Source organism: Propithecus coquereli, unplaced genomic scaffold (assembly GCF_000956105.1).
Source record: "Propithecus coquereli isolate 6110/MARCELLA unplaced genomic scaffold, Pcoq_1.0 Scaffold513, whole genome shotgun sequence".
Taxonomy (NCBI): domain Eukaryota; kingdom Metazoa; phylum Chordata; class Mammalia; order Primates; family Indriidae; genus Propithecus; species Propithecus coquereli.
In genome coordinates, this window is record NW_012150986.1 from 521,373 (window position 1) to 546,035 (window position 24,663).

Genomic DNA, 24,663 nt, shown 5'->3' on the forward strand with positions numbered 1-24,663 from the left:
ATGGAAAATGCATTTAATACACCTAAACAACTGAACATCACAGCTTAACTTAGCCTGCCTTAAAAATGTGCTCAGAACACTTACATTAGCTTACAGTTGGGCAAATCATCTAACACAAAGTCTATTTTAAAATAAAGTATTGAATATCTCATGTAATTTATTGAATACTGAAAGTAAAAGAACAGAATGATTGTATGGGTACACGAAGTATGGTTTCTACTGAATGCACATAACATTTGCACCATTGTAAAGTTGAAAAATCATAAGTCTAGGACTGCCTGTAGAGCGAAACAAAACGTAGAAAAATAGGAGAGAAACATAAGAAAAATGAGGGGATATTTTCAGAATGTACAACATCTAACTAAAGGTAGTCCAGAAAGATAAAACAAAATGGAGAGGAAAAAATTACGAAAGAATTAGAATAACTTTTTCAACACACACACACACACACAAACACACACACACGCGCACACACACAAAGACCTACACCAAACTGCTTCTCAATAGAAATTTAGGACAAAAAGAAGATTCTAAACGCTTCCAGGGAGAGAAGACAGGTCACACACCAAGATTCAAGAATCAGAATTGTACTGGTTTTCCAACAACAATGCTGAAAGCTAGAAGGCAATACAGCAATGCCTTCAAAGTTCTGAAAGAAAATTTTTTTTTAGGCTGGTCAAGTGAAGCAGTGGGAGTGGACGAAAAATTTTTTCTGTTTTTCTTTTTTATTCAGTCTCCATAGAGACTGTCAAAAATTGCCAATGCCGACTATATTTGACTATATTTCAAGTCGTCATGGCGGGGTATCGGGAAAAGTTTTCAATTAGCAATAATCGAGCCTCGGATAAACCTCATTGGCTACGATACTGCCACTGCCCAAAGCTAGGAAAAATTTTTTTCAATCAATAATTTTATACCCAGCCAAAGTATAGATATGCAAATAAATTCTAAAATAGCTGTGTGACCCGCTTTGGCCAATACAATGTGGAGAGAAGAAATATGTCACTTCTGAGCAGAAGCTTAAGGGTCATCTCTGGCTTGAGACTGGTGGTGTCCCATGCAGGCTGCTCCATCACCTGGGTCCCTGGGGAGAAGAAGAGGAGTCACAGAGCTACAACCAACCTTGAGGGACACATAATATGCGTGAGAAATATTTGTTGCTGTAGGCCAGTGAGCCTTTGGGGTCATTTGTTACCGCAGCCTAACTTAACTGTGGTTGACACATACAGGGGTAACCTAGAAAAGAGAAAAATAGGTGATCCAGAAAAAGGGGCCCGACACAGGAAAGAGGGAGACCCCGGGATGACAGCTGTGCATCAGCTGGAGAGAGCAAACAGTCCAGATTGAGGCAGAAGGGCATAGGATTCCTGGAGGGATATCTCCTGAAGTAGATACAATTACTAAATTACCTGATGTGTTGGAATGTATCGAGAGGATAGCAACCTTTCTAGCAGAGACTCTGGAAAAGATTTGGGTAATAGATGTGTAGAAAATCAAGCTAATAAAAACATAAGGCAATTATTAACTCAGAGACAAAAAAAGTTGAACAAGAAAAATAATGTCTTCGTAGGACACTATGACTAGGTTGTGAATAATATTCACATTCAAATAATGTAAAAAAAGATATTAAATTAACAAAATGAAAAGCATATAGAGAGGACGGCGACAGGAGGAAGTGTGGGTGTGTGCGTGCCTGCACTCTGTGTGGTGTGGGTGAAAAAACACAGACCCTCTTCCCTAGAAGCAAAACTATATATGGTATCTTTCTATGATTTCAGAATCAGTTTGATGGCATGTGACAGAAAATCCAAAATTACAACGGTCTAAGTGGTTTCCCCGCAGCAGGACGGAAAGAAGGGCCATGAGGCAAATGGCGCCACCTGCTGTCCTGTGAGGAGGAAGCGGCCACCCGACCCTTGCATCTCCTTCGCCAGGACTTTGCCACTTGGTCACCCCAGCTCCGAGAGAGGCTGGGGACTGGGAAATATAATCTTATTCCTGACGTCCATGTGCCCAACTAATACTTTGGGGGTTTTATTACTAAGGAAGAGGGAAGAACTGATCTCAGAGTGGGCAGCTAGAAGTCTCTAGAAGTCTCTACCATAATCTAAAAGTGAAAAATCACAAAACAATTAAAAAACAAAAACAAAAAAGCCTATTAGTATGAAACATAGTGGATGTTAGGAGCCCTTAGTGCTCAGAGCCTAGACTCAGTCATTCACGGGGGTTGCAAAATTGTGATGTTCTAATTCTAAAGGAAACTGTTTCAAGACATGAAAATGGTGGCCTCTAGGTAATAGGGGCTGAGGAGGGGAATGTGCGAAGCAAGGAGACTGCTGATTTTTTAATTGGAAAATTAAAGTAGAACAAACAAATGCATAGCTTAATAAAGTCTTTTAAAGCAAACACGCTGGTAATCACAATGGTCAAGAGATAGAACTCAAAAAAAAAACAAAGGCTAGGTGCAGTGGCATACTCCTGTAGTCCCAGCTACTCAGGAGGCTGAGGCAGGAGGATCCCTTGAGCCCAGAAGTTCAAGCCCAGCCTGGGCAACATAGTGAGACCCCGTCTCTCAAAAAAAAAAAAAAAAAAAGAAAGAAATGACTTAAAAAGAAAGAAGTAGAACTCTACCAGCCACCCCCAGAATCCCCTGAGTGGCCGGCCCCATCACCACTCCCTCCATCCTCACAAAGATGAGCCTGACTTCTATAGTTATCACTTTCTTGTATTTCTCTATAGTTCACCGCTAGGCACTATAGTTTAGCCTTGCCCGTTTTTTTAAAAATGTCTTTTGTTTTTTAAATCTGCAGTTTCCCCCTCAATCCCTTTAGTTTCTTTATAATTTATCTATGGAAGAAGCCAAGCCCTTTGATGAGCGCTGCAGTGTCCCACCATCTGGGTGTTGCTGATTGCATACTCAAGGTGCGGCTCAGCGAGCAGCTCCGCCCTCGGTATTTCCTGCAAACTGACAGGGGGATGTCGAGGCTTGATCCAACTCAGTGGTGAGTGCTTTGACACAAGCACAGGTGGTGGCTGTTTTTTTATCAGGAAACATAAAATGGCTGCTGGCTTCCCCACGAGGGTGTTAGGAGCCCTTGGTGCTCAGAGCCTAGATTCAGTCATTCACGGGACTTGCAAAATCGTGATGTTCTAATTCTAAATGGTCACGATGGTAAATTTTATGTTATGTATATTTTGCCACAATTAAATATGTTTGTTCATGCATGTGTGCGGCCCATTGGTGTGTATAGAAAATAAAACTGGAAGGCTATACAACAAAGTATTAAAAATAACTATGTCTTGGCCGGGCGCGGTGGCTCACGCCTGTAATCCTAGCACTCTGGGAGGCCGAGGCGGGTGGATTGTTTGAGCTCAGGAGTTCAAGACCAGCCTGAGCAAGAGCAAGACCCCATCTGTACTAAAAATAGAAAGAAATTATCTGGACAACTAAAAAAAGATACATATATATATAGAAAAAATTATCCGGGCACGGTGGCGCGTGCCTGTAGTCCCCAGCTACCTGGGAGGCTGAGGCAGGAGTATCGCTTGAGCCCAGGAGTTTGAGGTTGCTGTGAGCTAGGCTGACGCCAGGGCACTGTAGCCCGGGCAAGAGAGTGGGACTCTGTCTCAAAAAAAAAAAACAGAAAAACAAACTATGTCTTGGTGGTTAGTTTATAGGTGATCATTTCTGACTCTTTATGAAAGTTTTTCACTCTGTATAGATTACTTTTGTAATAATATGAAACATCAATAAGGCAATTTCATTATAGATGAAAAAAGCAGAAAGAAGAAAATAAAAATTGTAGCAGAAATGAATTAATAAATGTAATTAGGCTCAATGAAACAAGAAAAGATTGATCAAGAAAGAAAAGAGAGAAAAGGTTTAATAATAGGAATGATAAAGTGTTGTAGTCACTACTGGCTGTCTTTCCAACATCAATGATATTATACATATATAGTACATACATATATCTAGAAAACATTATGCTAAGTGAAAGAAGCCATACACAAATTCATGTCACATATTGCCTGATTCCATTTATATGAAATATTCAGAATAGGTAAATCCATAGAGACAGAATGCAGATTGGTGGTTGCCTGGGGCTGGAGAGAGGGGGGAAGGGTTTTACTTTGGAATGATGGAAATGTTTTAGAAGTAGACAGAGGTGGTGGTAACACATATTTTAATTTTTTTTTTTTTTTTAGAGATGGGGTCTTGATATGTTGCCCAGGCTCGAGTGCAGGGGCTATTCACAGGCATGATCATAGCACACTGCAGCCTTGAACTTCTGGCCTCAGGTGATCATCCCCACCTCACCTTCCCCAGTAGCTGGGACTATAGTTGTGCACCACCTCACCCAGCTTGTGACACAACATTTTGAATGTACTAAATGCCACAGAATTGTTCACTTTAAAATGGCTAACTTTATGTTACGTGAATTTCACCTCTCTAAATTTAAAAATGGATATGATTATAGATGTAAATAATATATCTAAAATCATATATTGTATTACGCTAGATATTCTTGAAACAATAGGATAAATTTGAAAATGGACGGGCTATTAGATGAGATTAAGGAATTATTGTTAGAAATATAGCAATGAAAGTTGGACCCAGGAGTTCAAGTCCAGCCTGGACAACACAGGGAGACACCCACTACCCCTGTCTCTAAAAAAAAAAAAAAATTAAGAAAAAAGAAATTTAGCATTGATAATGGCACTGTGAATATGTGCCTCTGCCATTTAGGCTACTCAGACCCCTCCCTGGAACTTTCCCCCCTACCTCCCCATGATCTAGCCACTGACTCTGCTAAAGCCTGGCCCAGCTGAGGGCCTCCTGGACCACTCAGGCTGAAGGATGACCAGCTGTGCCTGTGCTGGTCATTAAACTTTTGTCCCTGAGCCTTAGTCTATTATACCTCCCACCCCCCTTCCATGCTCTGCTCCATGATGTTGGGGCTGGGACTCTTCCTAGCTCCTTTGCTAGCCACTCCCAGTTAGGCCCTGGCATTAGGAGCTCCAGAGGGAGACTGGAAGGCAGGAGGGGACTTCGGGGTTTTGTCCACATAAACTCAGCAATAATCTTCATCTGGTTGCAGTTGGTTTTAGTGGTAGCAGGTGATTCCCATTTGTAGCTTTTCCCCAGAACCAATGTCATGGTGCCCTCAGAGACCCCAGCACTGATAGTGCCTCCTCCTCAGAGGTTTGCATCCTGGAGCCCCGTGGCCCCTCTTCCAAGCTTGTCAGTCTTTTTTTTTTTTTTTTGAGACAGAGTCTCACTGTGTTGCCCAGGGTAGAGTGCTGTGGCGTCAGCCTAGCTCACAGCAACCTCAAACTCCTGGGCTCAAGCTTCTGCTTCAGCCTCCTGAGTAGCTGGGACTACAGGCATGCGCCACCATGCCCGGCTAATTTTTTCTATATATTTTTAGTTGTCCAATTAATTTCTTTCTATTTTTAGTAGAGACGGGGTCTCACTCTTGCTCAGGCTGATTTCGAACTCCTGAGCTCAAACAATCCGCCCACCTCGGCCTCCCAGAGTGCTAGGGTTACAGGCGTGAGCCACCACGCCTGGCCCAAGCTTGTCAGTTTTAATCATTCCAACCTCTCTTCTTCCTTTTTTCCTCCAGTCCTAGGAGACAGGTGGGTGGTAGTTGTTTCCAGTAATTGCTATTTTAGTGTTCCCTTTTTCTTTTTCAGCTCTCCAATACAGGGGGTAACAATTCTTTCTTTCTTTCTTCCTTTCTTCCCTTTCTTCTCTCTCTCTCTCTCTTTTTTTTTCTTTCCTTCCTTCTTTCCTTCCTTCCTTCGTTCCTTCGTTCCTTCCTTTCTTTCTTTCTTTCCTTTCAAGATAGGATGTCACTATGTTGGCCAGGCCGAACTCGAACTCCTGGGCTGGGCTTAAGCAATCCTCCTGCCTCAGCCTCCCAAGTAGGTGGGACTATAGGAGCAGTTCACCTCATCCAGCTAAATTTTTTATTTTAAATGTTATCTGTGAAAATAATTGTATCATTGCTGTCCTTTGACAGAAACTTTACAGATGCATCCCCTGTGAAAAATTATTTATTATATTTGCTTGATAGCTTTTTGTATGTCTGAAATATTTCATTCTAATGTTTTAATTAGCAACAACAAAAAAAGTACCTAGGAATAAATCTGACAAAGGATATACATGCAATGTAAGGAGATATTAAAACGCATCTAAATAAATGGAAAGATATACTATATTCATGGATGGGAAGACAAAATACCTCTAAGGATGCCAGTTTTCTCCAAATGAAGATCTAGGAGGGGGCCCTGGAATCTGTATTTTGTCATCCCAGGAGATTTTGAAATTGTGGCTCTCAGACCAACTTTGGAAAACACTAGTGAAGAAGGCTAATATTTCAAGTCAGAAATATTTTCTCCTTTTTTTCTTTTTCTTCTTTTTGAGACAGCGTGTCACTCTGTCACCCTAGCTAGAGTGCAATGGCATCATCATAACTCACTGCAACCTTAAACTCCTGGACTCAAGTGATCCTCCTGCTTCAGCCTTCCAAGTAACTAGGATTACAGGCATGCACCACCACACCAGGCTAATTTTTCTACTTTTTTGTAGAGGTGGGGGTCTTGCTCTTGCTCAGGTTGGTTTCAAACTCCTGACCTTAAGCAATCCTTCCTCCTCGGCCTCCCAAAGTGCTAGGATTACAGGCATGAGCCACCACACCCAGCCTCAAGTCAGAAATATTTTCGCAACAAAAACTTGAGGTTTTATAGAATAATTTTCAATAAAGCCTAATATCCATGAGTATTCCCTATTTTTCTTTCCCATTGTCTCTATACATAAAGATAGTTTCCATTTCCTTGGAAGTCTATAATTACAGCCAAGACTTGGGGAAATGAATCAGAACAAAATTCATGAATGCCAACACTTTAAAATATGCAATATATGCATATGAATTCTTGAAATGCACCTACTCTCTCCCAATATTCTGTACACGAGAAGAGTTTTTAAGTATCCTCTTTCTGCTAGAGCTGGTACCCCAGCTGTGTGTGTGGCAGTCTAACAGTACACTCCACAGCCTGCCATTAATATGCCTGTGTGATCTGGGTATAATGTATAATCATTTTCTAAATCTTTCAGTGTCTGCCAGAAATGTGGACATCTATAGCAAATGCAGAAATTGGCCAAATTCCTATAACGACTGAAATCAGGGTTAGCTCAGAAAGATGGTGTTGGGTAATCAAGTTAAACAATAAGCTCTTTGTTCTGTGACAAGACAAATACTCCTTTTCACTACCTACAACCCCAATAAGTGTGCAACAAACATGAAATTCAACTCTTTTGATGAAATAATACTCTTGGCTGATTTAAAAGTTAGTAGGAGCTTTTTCTTTCTCTGAAAATACTTTGAGCTGGACGAGTCAAAGTAACATGGTTAATTTAACTCCTGTTGACCCTTTTATACACAGCTCAGATGTCACCTTAAGCCATCCTTAAACCTCCCCGCCACCAGTAGAAAATAACCGTCAAGAGGTTACTCTGTAAATACCTCCATTTTATGAATTATGTTATGGTTTGTTGTACATGTGACTGTCCACTGTTGGCCTGGGTGCCCATTATTCTAAATCAAGGTATGTCCAGTGTCTAATAAAGAACTCAGAATGTAGTAGCTGCTCAGTAAATGTTTAAGTGATGAATGACAACTTTCTATTGCCACCGAGTTTATCCTGGGGTGATCTTGGTCCTGTGGCTGCCTGAGGTCTTAACAGGTTGCAGAGGGACATTGCTACCAGAAGATTCTCCAAGAGGTCACAGGAAGGGATATTTCCTTGGGGAATTGAAGGTTTGGCCCTTCAGAAAACTGATCGGTGCATTTATCTATTCAGAGGCTCTTTTTCTCAGTAAGTTTGTGTTGAGAACTTTCTTTGTGCCTTGTCCTCACTTTGTTTACCACCTGGTTAGGGGAAAGAGTCAATTTGACAAACCACTACACTGAAGAGTGGGGACTGGCCTAGTATGGGAAGTACAATGTACTAGGGATGCATAACACAGGACATCTAAGATATTCTGGGGGCCAGCAGGGCTTCCTGGAGGGACCACCCAGAATATGTCTCTCTCAGGACTAGATTTACATTAAGTAGACCTGATATATAAAGTCAAAATGTCCCTTTATTAACAATGAGAAATGTAAGTGTCTCATGAAATGGAAATGTACACATATCTACATTCTCTCTCTGTGGTCAGACCCATGTAGGAAGCTGGATTACAATGGGAAGGTGGTTTGGTAAGAAATCAAACCAATTCCCACTGATCAAAGGCATTAGGATGGGCTAACCAGGGCCTTCATTCCCACACTAGGCGTAGGCCAGCAAATAGTTATTTTAGAAGTTCTCTGACCAAGATTCCTTGACTTCCATACATTGCTTGGATGGGCTCTGGCAGTCTGGCCTCCCGCATGCTCTCCCTAGGTTTTCAGGTTTCCAGTCTTCTGATGGCTACATTGCTTCTTTCAATATATCAATACTTTCGATCGTGTTATAGGATATGATGAGGTCTATAATTTACTGTCAGCAAAGGTAGAGAAGGAAGAGGTGGAGGAGGAGTGTGTTGTGTTAAGGGCTGGAAATGACCCCACTTAGGACTTTAGACACTCAGGGTGGACAGCTAGTATTAGTCAAGGACTCCCTATTCCATTTTCTAGCCACTACAGATGCTTCTGTCAGCCATAGCTCAATCAACAACAGAAGCTTTGTTAAGAAGCAAAATGAATGTTAGAAGTGGGTTTTCATAGGTGAAATTAGTAGCTTGTTAGCCAGTCTAACAGGCATTAGAAATGGGCTCACGTTAGTGAAATGAGTGGCATTCAAGATATTAATATGTGCGTTGTTTAAAATATATGAGACTCTCCTCACCCTTGCATTAACAGGGTATCAGAACCTAGCAAGTATGAAACCTGTTTCCTTCTGGATAATACTGTAGGCTAAGCCTCTAAATGGTCCTGTGTCCAGCTCCCTGATACAGGCTAACTTAATCCTGTCTCTGTAATAGTGGTGAGTCTGCCTTGAGTGCCTTGCCTTTCATCAAAATGATGGTCAAGTACCTAAAAGGCCAAAGAGCTGGGACATCATTGAGCTTACTGTTCACACAATTGTTTTGTGCCTGCTTGCTCAAGACTTTAATAAACATCTAAAAAAAAATGGTCCCATATTTGGGTTATATCGACAGCCCTTAGGGAGCCTGGAGCAAACACCCCCTACCCAATGAGGAGCTGCTGTTCTTGTGGCTTTTACCCTTCATCACAGGCACAGTTCTTAAGAGACAGTAATTCCTGGAGCAAAGGTGGGAACAATCAATGTAAACGGAACATAAGGTGCTCCTTAAAGACTTGGTAATAAAGAAATCATAGCCCTTAAAAACCTAAAATATTAATATAACCCCAATGAAGGATTCCAGCAAAGATTAGCTAAGTGCTTTACAAATCCTTAGGCTAACACTTGACAGTAGCCTCTTTGAAGGCATTTAAGTTAATAATCTAAAGAAAAAAATGGGTCTATAAAAAATCAGGACCAAGCACAGTAGCTCTGGCTTGTAATCCCACCACTTTGGGAGGCCAAGGCAGAGGATCACTTGAAGGCAAGAGTTCAAGACCAGCCTGAACAACATAGTGAGACCCCGTCCCTACAAAAAATAAAAAGAAAAACCTAGCCAGTCGTGGCGGTGCACGCCTGTAGTTCCAGCTACTAGGGAGGCTGAGTCAGGAGGATCACTTGAGCCCAGGAATTCAAGGCTACGGTGAGCTATGATTGCCCTACTGTACTTCAGCCTGGGTGACAGAGAGACACCCTGTTTATAAAAAAAAAAAAAAAAGAAAAAGACAAGACAAAAATCAGGTTAGTGTGACCCATGTAAGAAGAGAGTGAGCCAAGACAGAGACAGCCAGGTAGAAGCTATCCTTTCACCTAGTTTTGGAAGTTATATATCGCTTCTGATACGTTGTATTTCTTAGAAGCAAATCACAAAGTCTGGCCCACAGTCAAGGGGAAGGGAATCAGAATCCACCTTTTGAAGGGAGGAGCATCGAAGAGCTTCTGAACAGATTTCAAAACTATCAGAGCCTACATTCAAGATGTTATAAGAAACATCTCTAAAATTCATGTTTCTTGCAGACCGGTAATAATTATGTTTCTCTTAAGTAACCAGTTTGTTTTTATTATGTGATGTTGTGAATCAATCTGTAAATTGTGTTTTCCTCTTTTCCCAGCTGCCAAGAAGCTCAAAATAAAAATCTAACTAACCTCCAGCTTGTGTACAAACCTTAAGGTGTGTGTGTTATGGATTGAACTTACCATGACTTCATCTTATTTTTTAGCCCTTTTTTTCATTTTTTTGTGTGTATACACATACATATTTATGACATGATATCTATATATCAATATATCTATATATGTTATAGCATATTGTGTATATGATTCACTTCAAATCTCTTTTCAAATAAAGACATGCATTTAATAAACATAATTAAACATTTTTCATTTCTCTTAGGACTTGAGGTCACTTGCATAGTTCTTTTGTTTTCTCTTTTTTTAAAGGGTAGAATTAATATTTTATTGTCATTTATAATCAGATGGCAATTGGGTATGTAGTTTCCATACTTCATAGTTTTAGTAAATAAAAAAATTACAAGTTTTAAATAGCCAATGGCCAGTTATGTTTTCAGAAAACATGATTAGACTAATTCATTAATGGTGGCTTCAAGCTTTTCCTTATTAGTGCCAGAAAATTCACCTACCTTTTACCCCTTTTTAAAAAACTGGAAAGTTGGCATGCATTTGACTTCACACTCTGAAGCAACATCCTGACAGTCATCCACATCTACTTCAAGGAACACCACATTGGAATACTTTTCAGAGAGGGAATGACAGAAAGTCTTGATCATTTTGCAAAGCCGACACCATGTGGCTGAGAAGTCAACTACTCTAAGTTTATCTCTGCCATCATCCAAGGCTTCCAGAAAAGCACACTTGCTCTCAATCTCCTTCACCATTTTCACTGTTGGGGTCTCAGGAGCGACTGTAAGAACCAATGGAAATGGATCCCAGTTGCCGAAGAACCGAATTTTTTCTTTTTTTTTTAAACTACTGCACTCCCAAAGGACTTTTGTTTTCTTAATAAAGACAACTTTATTGATTTTTTTTGTTCCACACATACCTAAACACTACAGAAAATCATGAAGTAAAAATACTCCCAAATCTCACCATCCAGGGAAAAACGTTATTAACATTTTGATCAATAACCTTCTAACCATTTTTTTATAAACATAGTCTCAGGCAATTCTACATAAATATTTTTTTTTCTAGGTCAAATTTTAAAAATGCTTGTCAGTTTTAGTACCTTCGTGGTATTGTATTGTACTATGATTTAACTACAGTGTATTTTGTCATTCGATTCTCCAGAGAATTGCATTACTGAGAGATTTATTCTGCATCTTATTGGGACTTTTGCCTTTAAGACGATGAGACATGGTGGCTGAAGCCACCACCTTTATATAGTCTGGGTATCGTTCATTATCAGCTGTCACCTATGTCTCAGGCAATGCTTTAATCTTGAAATTTCAAAGCTGGACTGAGGTTTTCTGCCCATGAAACAAAATAATGGTACTTTTTCCAAATTTACAGAAATAATTAAAAATAATGGATGGAATTTCCCCATTATTGAAATTTACTTTCGTGTATGTTACTACATTTTTGGCGCCTGTTACCACCGTTTTGAATTCAACTCTAATAAAAAATAGTATAGAATTTGCACAAATTTTCATAATGAATTATTTAAGACAATACGTCAGGATTTTATGATGGTCTGTGACTTTCAGAAGCTCGGCCATTGGAGATCTGGTTCCAGCATTTGGAAAGAGGGAATATTCCTGAGGAAAGCGAGCCCCCCGCCCCTTAATATCAAGAAAAAAATTTGATTCAGCAAACCGAGTTTGTTGAAAAATTTAAGCAACGAAACGACTGTCGGAGAAAGCAGATACATTCGACATGAATGAAACGCCAATTAACTGTGGAGAACAGTACTAGAAGCCGGGGCGGTTCAGCCAAGAGGAATAGGAGGCAGCCGCCACCCCGCAGGGGCTCGGGATAGGTAAACCGTGGTGAGAACTCCGGTGGAGGGGCAGGACTCCAGGCAGGACTCGGGGCAGGTGTCTGAGCCCGAAACCTCAAATTCTGAGAGCCATTACACCTCCTGCCTTGAAAATTGCTAACTATTTCCCCTTATCCCCAAATCATTCGTGCCCAATTCCTAAGAACAGCAACAAAAACAAAAACACAACAAAGTGTTCCTGATCCCGCTCCTTCTCAAACGCTGGAATATTTCTAAACTTTTCCCACAGCATAATAAGGAGCAGCTGATATCTAGACAGCGCCTCCCCCCGCCCCAGAAACTACAAGTCCCAGTAGGTTGCACAGGCAGCGCAGTACTCTTCCATTTTCAGAACGCTGCATTATGCTCCAATCCCGATTCGAGCCTGCGAGCCGTGGCCGCGCAGCCTTCTGGGACTTGTAGTCCGTTCCCGAGTCCCTTTCCCCGTCTGCGCAGACTCATGCGGCCTCTGTCTGCCCTTCGGTCCTGCCGAAGCCCAGCCCAGAATTCAATGCTCCCCACCCCCATCTCGCTCCATCCCCTCGGGGGCCAACCTCCTCCGGTCATGTGGGAAGCTTTACGTGCGGCGATTGGCTACAAGATTCGGGGGCGGGGTGCAAGGCCCTACGAGGTTCTTTGCCCCTTGTCGGGCTGCTTGTTTGGCTGCTGCCGTCACCTCATGGCGACGCGGGTAGAGGAGGCAGCGCGGGGAAGAGGCGGCGGCGCCGAGGAGGCGATTGAGGCCGGACGGGGCGGACGGCGACGCAGCCCGCGGCAGAAGGTCAGTCAGGGAGTCGCCCTCGTTGTTGCCGGGCCGGGAGGATGTTAGAGCTACCTTTTTCGGGGTCCACCTCACTATCCACCGTTACCTTTAGCGACGGGACGAACATCCGGCCCTCTTCTCTCTAGGGGGTGACGACAGTGGGAGCAGGTGGGGGGGGTGGGACCGGGATAGATGGGGTGGGAGGAGGAGACGGTTAGGGTTTGTGGGCGCGCTGCGGGGGTGCAGGGAGGGAGGGCGGGGGGCGTATCCGGGCTCGAGGGGGAAGGGGCGCGAGGCAGGGGCGCGCCAGGTGTGACAGCCACGTGCGGCCGGCACTGTGGGGCCCCGGGCACCAGGTGTCCTCTCGGCCCCTGCCGTCACCGTGCTCCCTGCGCTGGGCGCCACCATGGAGGGGGGGCTTTCTGGGGTCACTGGCTCGCCCTCCTCGCGTCGGGCAGGTGCGGAGGGCGCGCTGCGGAGTGCTCCCGGGCCGCTCAGACGAGGCTGTTGCGCAGCAAGATAACCGCGCGGGAGCCGGGGCTGTGCTTCGCCCCGCTTCCCCCGCCCCCCTGCGCTCCCTGCCACTGCGAGGGCGGGGGGGCGAGCGCTTCGGGGCCGTTGAGTGGGGGGTGGCCTTTCGGCCCCCAGGACCCAAGCCCCGGGGCTAGTCTCTGAGCTCCACCGGCCTGGTTGCACGTGGGGCAAGGGATGGATGGGGAGGGGATGCTGGAGGACGTCGGTCCCGCAGAGTTGGGAGCAGTATGGCGTGATAGCTGGTCTTCCCAGTCCTATCTCCCCCTGCCCTTTTTTTTTCTTTTTTCTTTCTTTTATTTATTTTTTTAATTTGATGAGCGGAAACTAGAGTGCCTCCCCGACCCTGGCCTTTGGTCTTTCTTAATCTGGGAGACAAGCAAGCTGGACCGTTCCCTTTGCCTTACTTGCCTCACGTCATGGAGTTTACAATGTCTCCCTGGATACAGGAAAATCGAGAGACCTCTTTCAGAATGGGAGAATTCCACTTGTTCTGGAGCTCAATGGGTGGAGTTTGAAAAAGATTGCACAACGAATGGGGTACAGGGTTTTCGGGGCCCTGGAATGGAGAACCCCGGGGAATGACGCTGGGAAGGTGGGAACCCTGTCTCTTTTTCCTTGCAGGTGAACATAGTGAAACATTCAACTTGTTGGACGTCCTTCTTGATCGCTCAGGGCTATTTAATATTACCTAATTATGTATTTGAATACTCTTAAAAGTCACTCCTATATGAAGTTACGAAATAATATTTTTCTAATGCAGTTCATGAACTTCAGAAAGGAGAACAAAGGTCCAGTTTACATCTGAGCAAAATGTTAAGAATTAGCTTTTTTGGGCCTGTTTCTAAGGTTAGGTATTTTCATGTCTCTGCTTGAGGGTGTTACTACTTCTCAATTACCTCTTTCTTTCTCTCTCTTTGTATTCTAAAAGAAAGATCCTGTGCTTGCAGGACTGAAAAAGAAGCTGTGGACCAATGTACTGTAGAGATTCAACACTCACTTTGGACACTTTATTCCCTGAGGGTGGGGAGCCAATCTCAGTGTTTGATTTCATAGGTTCCCCAGGGGAGAACTCTGATAAAAAGCCACTGCAATTGAGGACATAAGTTCCCTTTTATGCCACTGGGATAAGGACAAAAAGTCGTTGAATTAGGAACTGAGGTTTAATCAACTAGCATTTTAAACGACCAAGATAAGAGGTAATGACCCTTTGAGGTGCAGAGCTCTGGTTAACAGCTGGATATGAATAGTTATGTGTGTCTCTACTGTCTCGTTGTTTATTTACCTCATATTCCTCCTTTTTTTTTTTTTTGACAGGGTCTCATTCTGTTGCCTGGGCTGGAGTGCAGTGGTGTCCTCATAGTTTATTGCAGCCTCAAACTCGTGGGCTTGAGTGATCCTCCTGCCTCAGCCTCCAGAGTAGCTGGGACCACAGGCATATACCACCATGCCCAGCTAATTTTTTTGTTTTTTGTAGAGAGGGGGTCTTGCTATGTTGCCCAGGCTGGTCTCAAACTCCTGGCCTCAAGTGATCCTCCTGCTTTGGCCTCCCAAAGTGCTAGGGTTACGGGTGTGAGCCACCATGCAGGACCATTCCTTTCTTCTTTGGCGATGCTTTTCTAGGCATTTTTTCCCTTTGGTTTCCAACTGACTATAACATGGAATTGAAATACACAGTTAAATGTTCTTGAATTTTCATTTAAAAAATTGAGCGAATATCTTGTGTCTGCAAAAATCATTTTTAAGCCTGGTGTCATGGCGCACACTATAGTCCCACCTACTTGAGAGCCTGTGGTGAAAGGATCCTTAGAGCCCAGGAGGTTGAGGCCAGCCTGGGCAACATAAAGAGACCTCCGTCTCTTCAAAAAAAAAAAAAAAACAAACAAAAAACAACAACAAAAAAATCAAAATCATTTTAAGTTACTTCTTTATGATTCTTAATTTTTAAATTTCCTCTGAGTCACTTGGCTTGAGAAATTATTCCTTAATTCTAACTTATCCTCTACCCCTTTTTTTCAGGAAGCAGAAATGATGTTTAATGAATTGAGTGTTCTGAAAATATAGAAGGAATTAAAATAAAAGTGATTATTTTGTCACTATTTGATTACATTATGGGACTTGAAGTGAGCAGCAATTGGAAATGGGCATTATTGGTTCCTGGTTGTTTTAACCATTTGCCTAGTCACTCTTGACCTGCTCAGTTAATTGTGGCATTGTTTCATAACTACATCTATTTGAATGGTCTCTTGGGGTAGTTTTTCTCTTCTAAAGGTAATATTACAGTACATTTCTAGGAATCTCTTGAGGAATTGTCTGAAACTGTGCTGATACGGTAGCCACTAGTGACATGTGGCTATTTATTTAAATAAAATAAAAAATTCTGTTTCTCAGTCATACTAGCTAAATTTCAGGTATTCAATAGCCAACGTGGCTAATGCCTATTGTATCAGAGCAGATCTAGAATATTTTCATCATTGCATAAAGTTCTGTTGGACAGCATTGTCTAAAATGATGGATATACATTATCAAGTATTCAGGCACATTTTATTTTATTTTATTTATTTTTTATTTTTTTTAAAAAGGCTGGTCAAGTGGAGCAGTGGGAGTGGAGAAAGGAACAAAGGAATCTGTAACTGGTTGTGATCAATCAGTTGTAAGCACCACTGCACTCGGACCAACCTTCAGGCACATTTTAGAACATCAAGCTCGTTGATTTTACTTCCCGAATTCCTCTGTAGAATTTGTTTTATAAGGTTGATTAAAAAAATTAGTAGACTTTTTTTGGAGCAGTTTTTAGGTTTATAGAAAAATTGAGCAGAAACTGCATTGTTCCCATATACCCGTCACATACATTGTTTCCCTCTATTATTTACATCTTGCATTAGTGTGGTACTTTTGTTACAGTTCATGAGTCAATACTGATACATTATTACTAAGTCTAGAGTTTGCATTAGGTTTCACTTTGGTGTTGCGCATTCTGTGGGTTTTGACAAATGTACAATAAATATCCACCATTGCAGTATCATACAGAGTGGTTTCACTGCCCTATAAATCCCTTGTGTTGTACCTATTCATCCTCCCTCCCTTCCCCCAAACTGCTGGCAACCACTGATCTATTTACTGTCTCAATAGTTGTGCCTTTTCCAGAATGCTAAGGTTTTTTCTTTCCCCCTAGATTTTTGCTTGCGAATGTTAAAAATTATTTAATTGCTATTAAACTTATTTTTAAGTCCATAAACCATTTGGAAGGATTAAAAATATATGGTACCTGAGCTCAAATTAAAAACATCTTACATTTACATAATGCCCTGTACTTTTTATGGCATATTTGCACACACATTAACTCTTTTGGCATCACTCAGATGCTATGGAGAAGGCTGGGCAGCTGTTGTTGACCTTATTTACCAATGACAAACTGCTCAACAAGGGTAAGTGCTTTGCCCAAGGGGTGAAGCTGAGTCTGGAACCCAGTACCCTTTCATCTACATTGCAGTAATAAGTAGTATAGTACTGGGTAAATAGTATGGATTTTAGAGTCAAGACTCTTGGCTGTCTGCCACTTAGTACCTGTGCAACCTTGGACAAGTTTCTCAATCTTTCTCAGTGTCAGTTGCATCATCTGTAAAGTGGGGATGGTTCTAATACCTACGACATAGGATTATTGTGAAGCATAAAGAGTTGATGTGACACATTTGGCACAATGTGTGGCATGTAGAATTTTATGTGGTTTGGAGGGGAGAATATATGAAAGATTCATTTCTCTTGCTTTTAGGGTGCTATTATTATTTTATTTTTGTAAATCCGTCTTCCAACCTGCATATTCTCCCCTCTTCCCAGAATCCTCTGTGATAGGCATAATGAGGAAAAATCAGGTCAGGGCGGTTGGGCAAGAGTATGGGGATAGGAAGAAGCCATTTCATTAATCTAGGTTTTCTCCCCATTTGCCAACTTGATAAACCACTCTTCTGGCACTGGGTTAAGTAATAAGATACAAGGTGATCTTCTTTTGCAACATTGTTTTCCGGTTGTGTTGCCAAGCTTTGGTAAATTTCATTTTTTAAAAAATGGGAATCAAACAGGACAAACAGTAATGAGAACACACCAGATACAGCATATTCCTCTAGTCATACCACATTTTCATATCATAATACGCCATATTATGTTACTGGAGGGTATTTTATATGTTATTTTGTGTATTGTTTACATTGGTCTTTGCTAGAGAAGTTTTACTTAGGGAAGTGTGTCAAATGACGTAAAATGGTGTGTGTGATTGCTTTTGGGGGATTTGTCACAGAATTCATTATAATAGGTTTCTCTTAAATAGATATGCTATTCAGATTTATGCTTTTCAGAGAGTTACAGCATTTCAAAAGGAAAGAAATTTCAGACTTCCAGTTCTATTTGTGTTTCATGCACTGTGCTAGGCACTTAAAATATGCAGGCGCTCTAATATCTCCATAACTCTGCAAGGTAGATGGTATTCCCAGGTATATAGATAAGACATCTGAGTCTCAGTCAGAAACAAACTTGCTTAAATAACATAGCTCATAGTTGGTGAAGTTTGCCTAGAGTTGGTATAAACTTGCATAATTGACAGAACAAAGAATGTCCTCTGCTGCGTGGGCAGTTTCTGCTTACCTAGTAAGTTCTCACCTATCCCCAAGAAATCTCTTTATCTCCTCCCTTTTCTGCCCCCTTCTCCCCAAATCCTTTTTGTTTGGTTCTAACGTGACTATGAGTAACTTTAAGTTAATATAAGGGATGTGTCAGTATTTAAAAAGTATAGAGTAGTATACAAATTTAATATGGTATTCGTCAACATTGAGAATTAGCTGTATTTTAAATATCCCAGGTGGGACATTTCCGGAAGAGGCTAAAAATAGGTTAGGCGACCTTTAAGATCCATTCAGACCCTGGGAATATATTTTTATGATTCCGTTTACTTCCTAGTTGAAATTCTGTTGGCACATGTAACTACTTAAATTTTATTACTGGAAGGAAAAGATACGTAAAATGACTAGTGTTCTCCTGTGCTATCAAAATAATGTTATTAGCATTTGTTGCTTAGAGTGTTGATTTGCATTGTGTTACATTTCCAAAATATCCCCAGAATGACCTTCATTAATCCCCCACTTCTACCCTATAGTCTGTCATGAGTAGTAACATTTACTTGTGAAACCATTACTTTTTCATTTTTCTTCTTTCCCTACTCTCAGAAAGGTCAAGGTAGAATGGTTTGCCAAGAAAGATATGCCAGAAGCACATCTTTTTTTTTTTTGAGACAGTCTCACTGTGTTGCCCAGGGTAGAGTGCCACGGCGTCAGCCTAGCTCACAGCAACCTCAAACTCCTGGGCTCAAGTGATCCTCCTGCCTCAGCCTCCCGAGTAGCTGGGATTACAGGCATGTGCCACCATGCCCGGCTAATTTTTTTTATATATTTTTAGTTGTCTGATTAATTTCTTTCTATTTTTAGTAGAGATGGGGTCTTGCTCTTGCTCAGGCTGGTTTCGAACTCCTGAGCTCAAACAATCTGCCCGCCTCGGCCTCCCAGAGTGCTAGGATTACAGGTGTGAGCCACCGCGCCCGGCCGAAGCACATTTCTTTATGGATCTTTTGGATTGAAGTGTGGGCCATATTAAAAGTGAGAATATGCATTTTATAAAATAGCTTCATTCAGATATTATAACAGTTCTGCTGTGCACCAGCAGTTTATAATCATTATATCTAATATTAACAACTAAGAAGGTAGGTACAGTACATCCCGAGTTTACAGATAAGGGAACTGAGAGGTTGACCTCCCAATGGCCACACAGGAAGGAGGTAGTAAGTGGCATATTCAGAATTTGGGCTCTTTGGGTTCCAAAGCTATTATCTATATTCCATATATCTCATGCTCTCTTAACACATTCTTGAGAATAGTAAAGGTCAAAAAAGTGCTGCTTGTGGAATGTGAACAAAACTTGGTGATAAGTAAAATGAGTAATAGTTTTTACTAAGTGAAAGCAAGTTATAAAGGGTAGAGTTGAGTGATTAGGGAGTGTGGAAATCTCTTGTAATCTGGGGACCAGAGGAGTTTTGAGCTTTCTAGGCTTAATATCTCTTGCTTCATTCACTTAAGCCCTGAGTTAACCTTAAGATATATGATTTAGGAGGTGTGCTGTGCTATAACTCCCTGCAAAGTTACCTCCACGTGTAATTTGGATTAATTGGAAGGTAGAGAGTTTAGAGAGACCCTTTTTAACTTCTCTGAAATAAAGTCCACATAACCTGGTGTAAACAAAGAGCTGAAATGGTCTGGGTAAGTAGGACAAGTAAAAGGAAGGCTTGGTGTTTCAAAGGTGCATCAGGATTAATCCTCATGGAGCCGGGCAAGGGTGACTTCATAAAATTGGGACAGGGATGTTTGACTTAGATAACCCATAAAAGTAGAGGACCATTTTACATCTAGGAGTCTTGAAGATGCTAATCGTGTGACCCAGCCTCTGCCCCTCTGCAAAGTGGATCAGGCCCAAGCATATTTTAGTGGCTTTGGGCATTAAAATCTTCAGATTTCCTGCTCCTTTTGCCGCTGAGATAAGGTGTGTAGGCTAATACAGGTATCTCTCAGATTGCAGATATTCATTGAGTTATGGTTTTAGAGCTACAAGTGATTTTGCAAATCGCGGAGTCCAGCACCTTTTATTTTTATAAAAGAAATAGCTGCAGAAGTTATATGTGAAATTTAATGCAGTCATTGTGTTATTAAAAGGCAAATGATGTACACAGTCTAATATAGATGTTACCAGTGAATATACAGTATTAGCACTTACTGCCATCTTATGAGACTGAAGAAGCTGTTTCCAAACTAGACCTTTTCCAGGCCCATTTGCTCATTTTTGGCTTATTCACTACTGGGGAGACAGGTTCCTTCACCCCTTAGTTTAGCACGGGTTTGCCCCTCTTTTCTTCTCCTTACCTCTTAATGGTTCCATGTGTTCTTGGTCCTCTTACATACTGTGACAATCACTCTGGATCCTTTTGCTGCCAACAAGGTAGTAGTTGGGACAATTCCTAAAACTTATCTTGCCTCCAGTTTATGTCCCTTCTCAGAACTCTGTAATTTCTCTGGCTTCATTTATTATTAATATTTTGGATAACAGCTTTATTTAGAAATAATTTACATGCCATACAGTTCATCCATTTACAATTATACATTCATGTACAATTCAGTTTTTAGTATTTTCAAAGTTGTGTGACCATCACAATTTATTTTTAACATAACCTGGGAAGAGCATACTCTGCGAAAGTATGTTCTTTATAGAGAAAGATAAGAATTCAGTCTCTGCTTTCCATGTTCTAGGTTCATGACTGTGGACATGGTACTTAAATTACCTTATCACTGAGGCTATTTGTCCATCATACCTGCCTATAAGATAATTCTGAGGATTGAATGAGAAAATAGTACATCAAATACTGTTACAGAGGCTTCTCAGTGAGCTAGAGCAATGAAGGTCAAGGAAAGATGTTTATACCAATTCTCCCTCACTACCCATTTGGATACCCTCATTGGTACACCTGTCACTTAACAAAAAGGGGGGAAAGAGGCCTGTTTGTTAGATGTAGAAGGAAGTGGCACTCTTCTCCCTGTTCTCCCACTTGGTCTTAAAGCGTATTCCCTAGAGGTGGATCTACCTGGTTATTAATGCCAAGATGTGGACACCTCTCTGGTCATGGTTTGGCCGAGCTGGCCTTCTGGTCTCTCTCCATTCCTGTTCTGAGCACAACCAGGGCAGCAATTCTCAAACTTTTTGTTTTGGGATCTTTTTACGCACTTATAAATTATTGAGAATCCTAAGGAGCTTTTGTTCATGTGAGTTGTGCCTAATAATATTTACCATATTAGAAATTAAACCAAAAAAATTTAAAATTGTGAATTCATTTTAAAAATGAACTGATGTACTCTAGTTATCTATTGCTGGGGTAACAAGTCACCCCAAAACTTAGTGGCTTGACGCATTTATGATCTTACAGTTTCTGTGGTTGAGGAATTTGGGCGTGTCTTAGCTGGGTCCTCTGCTTTAGGTTCTCTCAAGGGCTATTGTCATCTAAAGGCTCAACTGGGAAGGATCCACTTCCTAAGTCACTCACGTGGTCTTTGACAGGATTCAGTTCCCATGGCTGGTGGACTGAGACCTCAGTTCCTCATGAGCTGTTGGCCAGAGGCCTTCCTTGTTGCTTCCTTGCCACATGGGTCTTTGCATAAGCATCTCACAACATAACAGCTGGCTTCATCAGAGCGAGTAAAAGAGAGTTTCCAGCATGAGAGAGAAAGAAGTCGTAGTCTTTTGTATTGTAATCATACAAGTGGCCTCCCCTCACTTTTGCGAAATTCCCTCTTCATTAGAATGCTTTCTTCATTAGAAGAGTCTAGCCCACACTCAGGAGGAGGGAATTACACACGCTTTTGAATACCAGGAGGATCATTAGGATCACTGGGGGCCATGTCAGATACTGCCTACCACACATGTTAACATAAGTAACTTTTTAAAAATTAAAAATAGCTGATTTTTCGAAATAAGAGTGGCACTCTTTTATTATACATTTTTTGCAGAACTCTAATAATGGCTTAATAGAAGACATCTGCTTCTGCATTCAATCTGTTGTACTATGCCAATTAGTTGAAGTGTATGAAGATAATGTGATTGGCTATTTTCTCTGCTTATCAACTAATCGGCAATTGTTGGTGAACTCTTTTTTTTTTTTTTTTGAGACAGAGTCTTGCTCTGTAGCCCAAACTCCTGGGCTCAAGTGATCCTCCTTCCTCAGTCTCCGGAGTAGCTGGGACTACAGGAGCACACCGTGCTGCCCAGCTAATTTTTCTATTTTTAGTAGAGACGGGGTCTCTTGCTCAGGCTGATCTCGAACTTCTGAGCTCGAGCAATCCTCCCCGCTGCCTCAGACTCCCAGAGTGCTAGGATTACAGACCTGAGTCACCTCGCCCGGGTGAACTCTCCTTTTGAAGCCTGTCTTGTGCGTTTATTTTATTCTCTTTAATGTTAGCAGTACCTGTGGGCCCTGTAACAGCGATAAAAAGCCAGGGCTTTGAAGAAAGCCAGATTGCTTAGGTTTGAATCTTGGCCTGCTAGTTTTGTAGTGTTGGGCAAGTAAGGGATCTTTCTCATTAGTGATTCTGACTGCTACTTGTGGTAAGTTGACTTGGTGGCATTTCCCACTGGCATAGAGCAAGGTGAAGAGAAAAGATGACGTGAAATGAAATATGACCTCCCGCCATCTTCGGATTCCCAGCTTGGGTTAGTAGTGGAATAATGAACAAGTATAATATGTGATATCCAACCAAAATCTCAACTTAAAAGGTCTTTAAAAAAATAAAAGCAGTACATTCACACAATAAAAAAATTAAGATAGAGCCAAGAATTATGAAAAGAAAAAATAAATCTTCCTCCATTTCCAACTTCTAGGTCCACACTCCAGAGGTAATTATAGTGAACAATTTTGAGGATATCCTTGTAGGAAAATTTTATCCATATATTGGCTTATAGAGTATATGAATGTTGTACACTGTTGTGTATTCATCGTGTACTAGACGTTTGCCTTTTTTTCTACTTAATTATACCTTGGAGATCTGTCCATCTCCACAAGGAAGATGCTTTATTCTTTTGAATAGCTACATAGTTTTACCTTGTATGGATGGCCATTATTTTATGAGTTCCCTATTGGTGGACATTTAGGTTGTTTCCAGGTTTTAGAGGGTACCAATCAGTGGTTTGGCAAATGATCTTTTGCAGTTGAGTGGAGAATATCTGTGGAATAAACTCCAAGTGGTAGAACTGCTGGGTGACAGTGAATGTGCATTCACACATTGATAGAGATTGCTAAATACCTCTGCAAAATCCAATCTACTAATTTAGAGACCCTCCCTCCCCCACAGAGTGTACTGAGTGACCTGTTTGCCCACACTGAGGTTTTTCTTTTTAATCTTTAAAATCTGGTAGGTAAAAGATAGTGCCTTACTTTGCGGTTTTATTTGTATTTCTTTTATTATGAACAAGGTTTAAAATGCTTTTCAGTATCAGGCATTTTTAATTCTTTAATTGTGATCTGCTTGTTCACAAACCCTTGAAAATTGAGTCTCTGGCTCATTTTAAAGGCTTCCTATGGACTTTTGGCTAGTCTGATGTTTTTAATTATTATTTAGGAAACTAATCTTCTTCTCCTTTTTCTTTTTAAAATAGCTTCTGAGTTTTTTGCTTTCCTTAGAAAGGCCTTCCCAATGCCAAGGTTATGAAAAAAAATTTTTATTTAGGATTTCTTCTAGTTCTTTGTGGTTTTCATTTTTCATGTTTCAATCTGTGTATGTCTGGAGGGGTGAGACAGGATACCAGTTTGTTCTCCCTATATGGTTTGGGAGATATTGCAAATCATTTCCTTTACCAATTTGAAATGACACCATTTTTAATGTAGTAAATGCCTATGTATAGGTTTGTGTGTTTTTTTTTTTTTTTTTTTTTTGGAAGACAGTGGTATTATAATTTAGGAAGTCTCAGAAAAGTATTTCATATCTGAAACACAAAAAAGATCTCACCTTTGGGAGTTTATATTTTGAGACATTAAGAATTTATTATCTTAAAGAATGTAGGCATATTGTGGAGGCATGTACACCAGGATCTAATTATATACTAGTGCACATAGTAGTATATCATTTTATCTGTTGAAAATAAATACCCTTTCATTTCATTTCTTTGTTCTAACACAGTAAAACAGACTACTATTTAAGGAGGGATTGAGTTATGTAATACATATTTTAAAGACTTTTGTCCAAAATGATTAAAACAGGAATTTGAGATGAATGATTGATAAAGTATTAGCTGTGAGGAAAATTGTGTTATCCAGAATAATTCTTTGGAAGATTAAAATAGCCTTAATATATAAACTATTTTAAATGACTTAATAAAGCTAAAGTCATTTTTATAATTTACATGAAAATGTAATTTTTACAATTGGTGTTTTTAAAACTTTGTATTTGGAGATGTAAAAGCCCCTCAAAATACTAGAAGAGTGTAGGAGGTAGGTTCATATTTTTAAAAATCAAATAAGGCCAATAGCTGATGTCCTGAGAGATACAGGGTATCTTTGATATCTTTCACCATTTCCCCAGCCAAATCTGCCTTCACTGGCCCCAACAGGGCTGCGTAAGCGAGATTGCACATACACTCTTTTTTTTTTTTTTTTTTTTTTTTTTTTGAGACA

The 24,663-nt window shown here is 40.9% G+C and overlaps 1 protein-coding gene and 1 pseudogene across 1 annotated transcript in view; one reads left to right on the top strand and one right to left on the bottom strand.

Moving 5' to 3' along the window:
• Positions 1-10,577: 10,577 nt before the first annotated feature.
• On the bottom strand, positions 10,578-11,024 carry LOC105820199 (annotated as a pseudogene).
• A 1,721-nt stretch (positions 11,025-12,745) lies between these two features.
• The window catches only part of TXLNG (taxilin gamma), a 47,073-nt gene continuing 35,155 nt past the window's right edge, over positions 12,746-24,663 (top strand). The window contains exon 1 of the mRNA XM_012656636.1: positions 12,746-12,902. Within this exon, the coding sequence (XP_012512090.1) occupies positions 12,801-12,902 (102 nt within the window). The 5' untranslated portion in view covers positions 12,746-12,800. The remainder of the gene's footprint in view (positions 12,903-24,663) is intronic.